We start from the raw sequence: 10,000 nt of genomic DNA, 5'->3' as shown, positions 1-10,000 counted from the left end.
TACATAAAGTCAGTTAAGATGGAAGTCAATTGTCCGCGAAGGCTTAATTTTCTCCTCCTCCCCTCCCCCTTCCCCCTTTCTGCACCAATATCCCTTCAATATCAATAGTGTTGACATGTTCTAATCGGGTTTTCCCGAAGATTCTACTCGTACTATCAGAGAGCTTATATATTATTACCAGATAATACGTTCTCTTGTACTATTTGAACTGACATCAAGATCAAAGATATCATTCATGTTTGTATCACTTGGTAAAAAATTAAAATATGGAAACCGAATCTCTCCCGTGATCGTGAAGGCTTATTTCTCCACCTCCTTCCCTCCGAACTCCCTTCAATATCAATTTTGTTGACATAAATTGTATTAATCGGGTTTTCTCGAAGATTATGTGCGTACTTTTTGAACTGACATCAAGATCAAAGAAACAGATCTAGATACTAGATAATATTCATTTTTGTATCATTTGGTATAATCCAGTATAACCCAGTGAGTTCTAGCTCAAGGCGATGTTAAAGTCTTTACAGGCCAGATTCGACAATGAGCTAAAGTCGCATCACTGTTACCGTTTTGGTGAAAACGATAACGATAATGTGTATGTGCTGCCAGAAAATACCACGTATTTCAAAATTTTGGCCAGAAAATTCGTACTTCGTTTATTAATCGATCAAAATGACTCTTATCTTGCCAAACACCCTCAAATATGAGACTTCGCGGAAGTCCCAGGTTTGAGAGTCTTTGACAAGATGAGGAACATTTTAATCGATTGATATTCGAAGAACGAGTTTTCTAACCCAAATTTTAAATACTTGGTATTTTTTTTCTTCTACAGAATATGACAGCGTGGCTGTATTCAGATAAATACGTAGTGTTGTGTGAGAAATTTTGGTTTGAAGCAACACAGGCTTATCTTTTTTTTGTTAATATATTATATACATACGCATATTAAATTATTAAAAAAAAATAATTATGCCCTTCCGCCACGACATCATAAGATATCGTCGCCCAGGCATTCCACGAAGGAATATAGATAAAGAAATCAAACAAGATTTCTGATGTCAACAGGAATCACCCATGTAGTCCAAGTGAGCAAATTGGGGATTAATAATCTTGCCCAAGGAAAAAAAAATAAAGTACCTAAAGCAGGGCTCGAACCCTGGGACATTCCCGGTCACAGTGCAATGCCATAACCACTCGGCCACTTCGCCCCCCCCCCCACACGCATACATACATCCTTAAAAAAACAAAAACAAAAGCAAATCAACAAAACACAACAAAACAAAATAAATAAGAAAACACCCCGACTTATGTAATTTTTATGTATTATGCAATATACCCACACGAAAATTACATTTTCCAAAGTATGAGGAGCTACTCTTTCATGTTTTAAATCATAAAAATTCTGCGTCATTTGAGTCTTATCATTGCTTTTTTACGCTTTGAAAACATCAAAAGATATTATGACAAAAACAGTTGGTGGCGGCAAGCATAATAATGTGCTGTAAACTGACAAAACAGTTACTTGTGACCCACACCTCAAATCGGTACTATGTCAGGGTGAACCATGTAAGTGATTTAAATGTAAAGATTATGGCCAAAAAAAAAAAAAGATATTAAACTTCTATTCTTCCAACTGAAAGGAAGTATACGCATCTTCTTCTATAAAAACACGTACATTTCACCAGGGTTTACAATTCTTGGACTGTAACGTTATTATTCAGTATTTAAATCATCGCGAAATATTACAGTCAAGACCGCATATTTTTCACTTTGTCCCGAACAGTTTTACTTTAATAATTGATAGACCAAGCTCACTTCCAACTTGTCAAAATGTCTGAACCCAAGTTAGGGTAGGCCTATATGAAATTTTCCCGAATTTCATCCTTTAGGTAGTTTTTCCTAAGGATATATAGCTCTAGAAAAATCGATGTCAAATGTAAAAACAACAAAAGATTACAGGGGGGAAAAACAAATAAACGAGATGCCAGGGCTGGAACCCTGATTTTTCCGGCCTACGAGTAGTAATAATAATAATAATAATAATAATAGATCTTTATTGTCCATAAATATGGCAATTTGTCATTTAGTTACACTTGTTATAATGTTAAACGATAACTAAGATTGAACAGATATTTCACTCCTACTTATTTTCTCTCTCTCTCTCTCTCTCTCTCTCTCTCTCTCTCTCTCTCTCTCTCTCTCTCTCTCTCTCTCTTATCTTATCCATTCGGCCATCTCAGCACCTCTTAATCAATAAAAGAAGGAAAGTATAATTGAAAAATGTGTTTTGTCTTTGTCCGCTATAACATCAAATCATGAGAGACGATCACGTCTTCAGTCAGGAAATAATTTCATATTTTTGACATCTGTGTTTCGCATCGTTGAAGGCCACGTAAGAACGTTTAATGGAAAAGGAAATTAAGGATTGAATTCAAAGTATGGTTTTTGAAGAGACAATTGTATTAGAGGTTGATAGCATCTCTCTGCTCTCACCTACCCTCTCTCCTCTCTGTCTCTCTCCCTCTCTTCCACTCCCCCTCTCTCCTCTCCCTTTCCCTCTCTTCCTCCCTCCCTCTCTCTCTCTCTCTCTCTCTCTCTCTCTCTCTCTGTGTGAACGTTTGTATCAATGTGTTAGGATGTCATGCATGTTTTGCAGTACCAGTCAGTAAAAACTTTAGTGGGTTTTTAAAATAGGTATAATGATATTCTTATTCTTATTTATATTCTTATTTTTCTTCTTCTTCTTCTTCTTCTTCTTCTTCTTCTTCTTTTTCTTCTTCTTCTTCTTCTTCTTCTTCTTCTTCTTCTTCTTCTTCTTCTTCTTCTTCTTCTTCTTCTTCTTCTTCTTCTTCTTCTTCTTCTTCTTCTTCTTCTTCTTCTTCTTCTTCTTCTTCTTCTTCTTCTCTTCTTCTTCTTATCATTATTATTATTGTTATTATTATTATTGTTATTATTATTATCATTATTATTACTATTATGAGTATGAGGAGGAGGAGGAGGAGGAGGAGGATGAAGAGGAGGAGGAGGAAAGGGGGCGGGGTACAATAGCAGTAGGATTGTGGGGAGGGGTAGTAGGAGGAATATTCTATTCATAATCAAAATCTTATCATTTTTTTCTTTAACGACCAGAAACCGAGATTGTGAACACTTCTTTTAATCCATCTCAGACTATAGAAAAACATTTTGTTACGAAGATAAATTCTTTGAAATACCTCGTCAAAATTTGTAGCCTGCTAGATTTCTTATAATTATGTAAATTAACATAACACATTTAAAAGAGGCTTTATCCCACAAAATGTGCAGACCAATTATTTTCCAAATCGATGTTCATTGTTTGTAACTCAATGTCTTCTAAATCGGAAATTGTTCTTCAATAAAACCAGTTTTCTTTCAAATCATAGAAGAGGTGAAACTCGTTTTGAAATTAAGATCAATAGCAACATTTATATGGAGCAATTTCTCGGGTTATCCATGCTTTATGTATTTCACAATCCTTCATTTATTCTCCCAATTTACCGATATGAAACCATTATTTCCATTTCACTCAGTACAAGTCGCGTATTAAGCGTCTTCATATATTAACACTTATAATATCCATTAATTATTATAAATGGTACTCATTTACACCTAAGTCGAAACGGCAATCTTTTATTGCCCTTCAGAGCCTTCAGGCTCATAGAGCCGAAGTTTATCCCGATCACTATAGCGTGAAACGGACTAGAGCACTTGTTTGCTACCTTTTAGATAGGACGCCAGTCTATCCAATCACTGCTGGCAGAAAAGAGGGTCAGAAAAAGTATCGACTGTACTCCGGATCGATCTCAGTCCCTTTGCGTATGAAGCCATTTCTTTACCAACTGAGCTATCGGGTCCCCGTCGAGATGAGGTAATGTGTGGTAAGCGGAAACAACGGCTTGACATAGTATTTTACGGAAAATGTCATCAATCCGACAGCATCTCAGCTCAACATTGCTTAATACGAGAAAAGATTTATCAAAATGGGCCGTGTAAAGATTTGGTAGCAAAACCACAACATTACTATTTTCTTTTGAAATGTCTAAATAAAATCATGTTTTATGCATTACATTCTAGCATGAAGATCATCAACAACTTTCGTAGGGTGTTTGTAACCATAGATACAAAAGCAAGATAAATACAAACCCAATCCGATAATATGACTCACAACCTGGTCTCTAGATAAATATTCCTCAAAAGAAGTAATACGGTACAGAAGGAAGCTAGAACAATGTGAAGTACCACAATGACATCAACGATAATTCTGCTATATCGTGAAAAAAAAAAGCAACACATTCTTAAAATGTTTGAAAGAAAAGTTGTTCTTCAAACATCGATCGATAAAAAATGACTCCTGTTACCGCAAAAACTCCCAAACCAGGGACTTGACAAAATTCCAGAATTGAAAGGTCTTTTTCCTCTATGATGAGGGTTATTTTTATTGAATTGAAAGGTCTTTTTCCTCTATGATGAGGGTTATTTTTATTGAATTGAAAGGTCTTTTTCCTCTATGATGAGGGTTGTTTTTATTGAATTGAAAGGTCTTTTTCCTCTATGATGAGGGTTATTTTTATTGAATTGAAAGGTCTTTTTCCTCTATGATGAGGGTTATTTTTATTGAATTGAAAGGTCTTTTTCCTCTATGATGAGGGTTATTTTTATTGAATTGAAAGGTCTTTTTCCTCTATGATGAGGGTTATTTTTATTGAATTGAAAGGTCTTTTTCCTCTATGATGAGGGTTATTTTTATTGAATTGAAAGGTCTTTTTCCTCTCTGATGAGGGTTATTTTTATCGATCGACGCGAAATCTCATGTTTGAGAGTTTTTGCCAGGATGAAGTTCATTTTAATCAATCGATATTTGAAGAACACGTTTTCTGGCCATATGTTTCAATGTGTTAAATATGTCGTTAATATAAGTATTATTTAGTTATTCGATGTCTAAATAACTTCTAAATTTTGTTTAGTTTGTTCAATGCTATACTTACTTAAGCCCAATGAATGCAATAGGCTTAATTTGACCCTATTAGATCTGAGACAATCTTCATTTGCCTTTCCTCTATTATTATACAATTGAACTCAGCATAATTGAAATGTTAATTAGAAGCTATTAGGTGCAATACCGAGTTAGCATATCTGATGATATAGAAATGTTGGTGTTTGGTCAACCGTCTGGCACTCTTTGACCTCACCGCTAGTGGTCGATTTCAAGCCCGGCTTTTTTTTCAACCTAACGGTGTGTCCTTGAGGTAGCATGAAAAGGGCGTAAAAATGTCAACGTGAAATTAGGGAGCAGGCACTGGTGTAAGATAAAGGTCTTAAAAGGTGTGTGTGTGTGAAACAGTGCGAGACAAAGCAACAGAGAAAAATACAAGAAAAAAAGGATCCCCAAAATCAGTCTTCCGCGACTGCGAATCGAACCTCAGACTTCCTGATTATCGGTCTGACGTCCTACCATTGCACCACAGAGTAGTTTCCGCGATAGTTGGACCAAAATGGTGTAAACAGTGCCTCTTTCCGACGGGTACAATGTCGGTAAGTTAGAAGTGTTTGCTCCAACCTTTGCACATTCTATAATTGCTGGCTGGGATCATCATTGTCGTTTAGATTTGACAAAGTAATCATAGATGTCCTGATAAAATTATACACCCGAAATGTGAATTCTTTCATTGATTATTGTTGACTTGATTACGTATTTGTACTACAAAGTCGCATTAAACAACAATTTTCATCTATTAATCTCTATATCTATTAAAAAAATATTTATTTCTTATTTTCTTAGTTTGAGTAAAATATTAAATTTAATATAAAACCATTAAAAGAACAATCAACCCCCCCCCCCCAGATTTCCAGATAATGTGTCAACTGCTGGCGTTAGACAAAAAGTGCCTGAAATTCAATGATATTTGATATTTAAAAAAAAAAAAAACTAAAAAAAAAGAAAAAAGCGAAACAAAATTATTCACAACTAAAAAATCCTTTCCCCAATTAGAACCAACAACCATTTTTCCTCACCGAAAAATTATATATTTTTAAAAAATCCTCGTCCTACAACATAAAACCTTTTCTCTGTTGATTCTCATGGATCAGAAAATTCCCACTATTTTTTGAATATATATATGTGTGTGTGTGCGTGTGTGTGTGTGTGTTTGTGTGTGTGTGTGTGTATGTGCATAAGAACCCATTAAAATCCATCAAATACTGAGCCATCGCTTTCCAAACAATCTCTATATTTTTATACCCAATACATTCCTACATTTGGAAAGATGGAATTGGATTATGTTGTAGACCCTCATCATTTCCTCTAAAAAGCCATAAAAAATGCAACAGATTTTGGGTTTTCTCCGTGCCTGCAATCGGCTAACAAGAATTAATTGGTCCAGAAGCTCCTTTTCTCCCAGGCCATACAAAGGCTTTGTAGGGACTTTTATTTGTTAAATTGTTGGATAAATATTAAAGGCAGACGTTGAAATAAGATTGAAGGGGAGGGAGGGAAAAGACTTAAACGCACATATGTACACATATATCTATCTATCTATCTATCTATCTATCTATCTATCTATCTATCTATCTATCTATCTATCTATCTATCTATCTATCTATCTATCTGTCTATCTATCTATCTATCTATCTATCTATCTATCTATCTGTCTATCTATCTATCTATCTATCTATCTATCTATCTATCTATCTATCTATCTATCTATCTATCTATCCATCTATCAATCAATCAATCAACATGACGCTTGTTGGCGATGTTACAATTTTTTCGGACAGAGACAACGCTGTTAACGGTCAGGTACTCAGTGAGAGAATATGAGTAAAGAGTCTTTTCCAATGACTCAACTATGCGCTGAGCGAGGCTCGAACCCAGGACCTTCCGATCCGAAAGCGAGTGTCATACCACAAGACCACAAAGCCGCACAAAAAAGAAACATTCAATACATTTGGCGCGACATCGTTTATTGTTCTGTTCTGCTATTTAGAATTCTCATCCGTGTCTTTGAAACTCAAGTCTACTAAAACCAAAAAAAAAACCCGTCCTTTTAATTGAACTAAATTGGGAAATGCATTTGGTCAAAGATCAAAGTCCAGTTGGGGCTGGAACCAAAGATCAAGAGCAACAACCCATTGTATCCTTACAATCATGTGGCCGTGCTTGAGCAGAATGGTTTTTATTTTTCAGATAAAAATGTGTTCATGTGTATTGTCGCCTCCTTTTTCGAATTACTTCATGGTGTTTCTTTCCAATAAGGATGTACAATGCACAACGGAATGCCACCGACGCCTTTTGAGATAAAGCAATTTTGACTTTTTACTTAGCTATCGATGCCATTGCTCTCTTTGGTAGCATTGATAAAGGTTAATTTTGCTGATTTTCAGACTATTTTTGAAACAGTTTTAATGGTTTTCATACTATAGTCGGCTCTAGGCGGTGAAGCTCTGGTCAGTTTATACTGACGCTCAATATAGATTGATGGGTTATTAAAAAAAACAACTAACACCTTAAGATGATCAAACAATTTAACAAGTTTTGGAAACAATTTTGACCCCTTGGCAATTCCAAGCAACAGAGTAGACGCCAATCCTTCATTGCATTCATTTATATAGACAGTTGGATTCCCTCTCCTTTATAATTGGACAGACAGACAGAAAAAAACATCCACGAAAACATCTGCTGAAGGCGTTTAATACTTTAATCGATCTAAAACACCCACGACGATACCACAGGGGTGCCAGATTCATTTTTCAAAATATTTCAAATTACAAACAAGTCATTAAAAATGGCATATGGGACGAGAAAAATGTCAACTAAAAAAAATCGTTATTTTCTTATTTTGCTTCCACAAGTAAGGGCCATGATACACCAAAAAACTCACAATCTCCTGCCAGGTTGATGGCAAAAATTTTGTTGTTGTTGTTGTATTAAGTTTGAGAACTTAGTTGCTAAAATCAGTGATTTGATTTAGAAGATGCCACACATTTAATACTATAATGTCAAGCTTAAATCTTCGATTACAAGTCACTTCGAAAACGTCGATTTAAAAATTTGACATTAAAAACGCCATGCTGGCAACCTTTGTATATAAATGTCGCGTTCACCTTCAACTTCTTCCACTCAGGTCCCAGGAGTCGTTCCTATAAAAAGACAACACAGCTTCTAGTCAGTGATGGCCCAACAATTTCAAAATTCTGTAGACGGTCAAACCTTTGGCTGATTCCTTTACTCGACATTAAACATATTCCACGGAGATTCTTGGTTGAAAGTTTTCGAATAGATTTTTTGCTTTCTGTAGTTTCAACAACATTTTTTTTTAAAATGGTGGCTTACAAATTACGGTTTCTTCTCGTGAAAAAATGAGAAAGAATAATAGACTCAAGATCTATTTGGATGATATTGCTAGTTGAGAACAATGAAAAAACATTTCTTTCGAATAGTTTTCAGTGCAGTTTCTCAAAAACCTCGTCATTTGAGAGAAATTACAATGTATGCTTTGGTTTCCTTTGAATTTATGTCAGCCGTTTAGAGGTATTGAGTAACTAAACCATGTTAATCTTTCCATAGTAATATTCCAATCTAAAACTTCATCGAAAACCATTTCCTCTCCTTAACAGTTACTCGATTCGCGTGTTATTGGGAGCCCCTTAGCGACGTGTTTTTTGGGGGTTTTTTTTGGCGTTTTTTTTTCTTCTCTATATCATTATTCTGACATGTAGCTCGAAAGAGAACGTGAAAGAAAAACCAGTTACAAATTGAAGATTTACTATATAGATAGTATGCAGATGACGTCACTCAGGCCTTTGTTATTGTTTTTGCTATCCGCGTTTGTGAGTTGTTCTCACTAAACTGTATTAACCAGACTATAAAAGTTCATGGTTACACCGAGTTTGTGTGTTGGTCCGTTATACTTCCGGATGGCAATGTTGTGAACTCCTTGGCCAAGCGCATTCTATCTATAGCCTAGATTGAAAATAGAATGGAACGATTCCACCACAGTCATACCAGTGCCAAAGTCAAACCAGATGAACAACAGAAACAATTCGACTATTTCATGTAAGAATTATCAAGAACTAACTCTTCACTGCTCCATAGATGTTGTTGAAGCTATAGAGGGAACGAAACTGACGTCACTCTGATCTCTGTTATTATATTTAGAGAACCACTTTGGTGATCAATTCTCACTAAATTATATCACTCAGACTATAAAAGTTCAAAATTACACATAGTTTTGTGTGTTGGCATGTTATATCCGGCTGGCGGAGGTTGCGAGTATTTTACCTAAATGCACAGCATCAATAGCTTTGGCCAACGTACCAACTGTTTGGGCTGACGTCATTAAAACTAGTTCGCGAACACCAATTCTGAGTTTGTCATTTGCCAAATGTTGACAATGGACCAAACTGCTCTTGGCTACGCTAGTAAATAACTGTAATCCAAACCTCAGACAGAGACCGCCCTATCGGATTGACGCATTGCTTGAGGCGGGGACACTCAGGAGGGAAGACCAATTCTAAAAACGTCCTCCGGCATAAACAAAAGACTATGCACATCTTTTATTATGTGTGTTGTCCATTTCCTGATATCATCAACATTGCGGATTCTGCAAACCGGATATCGCCCTCCTGATTTTTCAGTTTTCGGAAATGTCAAGGATGTATTTTATGCTGCAGTCTTGACATATAGAAGAAGGGTTTCAATTTTTAATGATTGGAACTGTGGCGGCTTTAATCGCCTTTCATTTGAAAACAAAACTAGCGGATGATGTAGGAATGATTAAGTTGAGGACTGACAGAATACTTTTGAAAAATATGTAAATTGAAAATGAGGCTGATAATGATGAGGATCGTAGTGATGACGGTGTCGATGAAGATGATGGTGGTGGTGGTGGTCTAGATGATGATGGGGAAGACATAGAGGAAGAGGAAAAATAAGAAAAAGTAAAAGAAAGAATAATAATAATAATAATAATAATAATAATAATAATAA

At 35.6% G+C, this 10,000-nt stretch overlaps 2 protein-coding genes across 2 annotated transcripts in view; both read right to left on the bottom strand.

Moving 5' to 3' along the window:
• The window catches only part of LOC144980627 (uncharacterized), a 168,097-nt gene that overhangs the window by 586 nt on the left and 157,511 nt on the right, over positions 1 to 10,000 (bottom strand). Inside the window, exon 6 of the mRNA XM_078928307.1 lies at positions 4,181 to 4,235. Coding sequence (XP_078784433.1) covers positions 4,181 to 4,235 — 55 coding nt within the window. The remainder of the gene's footprint in view (positions 1 to 4,180; positions 4,236 to 10,000) is intronic.
• LOC144980925 (retinal guanylyl cyclase 1-like) overlaps positions 1 to 10,000 on the bottom strand; it is a 68,902-nt gene that overhangs the window by 57,253 nt on the left and 1,649 nt on the right. The window lies entirely within an intron of this gene.

The sequence above is a fragment of the Berghia stephanieae genome, chromosome 10 (genome assembly GCF_034508935.2).
Source record: "Berghia stephanieae isolate SIO BIC M18660-M18661 chromosome 10, UCSD_Bste_1.3, whole genome shotgun sequence".
In the NCBI taxonomy this organism is placed as follows: domain Eukaryota; kingdom Metazoa; phylum Mollusca; class Gastropoda; order Nudibranchia; family Aeolidiidae; genus Berghia; species Berghia stephanieae.
The sequence above is the reverse complement of the archived record's forward strand: the minus strand, read 5'-3'. Positions and strand labels throughout refer to the sequence as shown.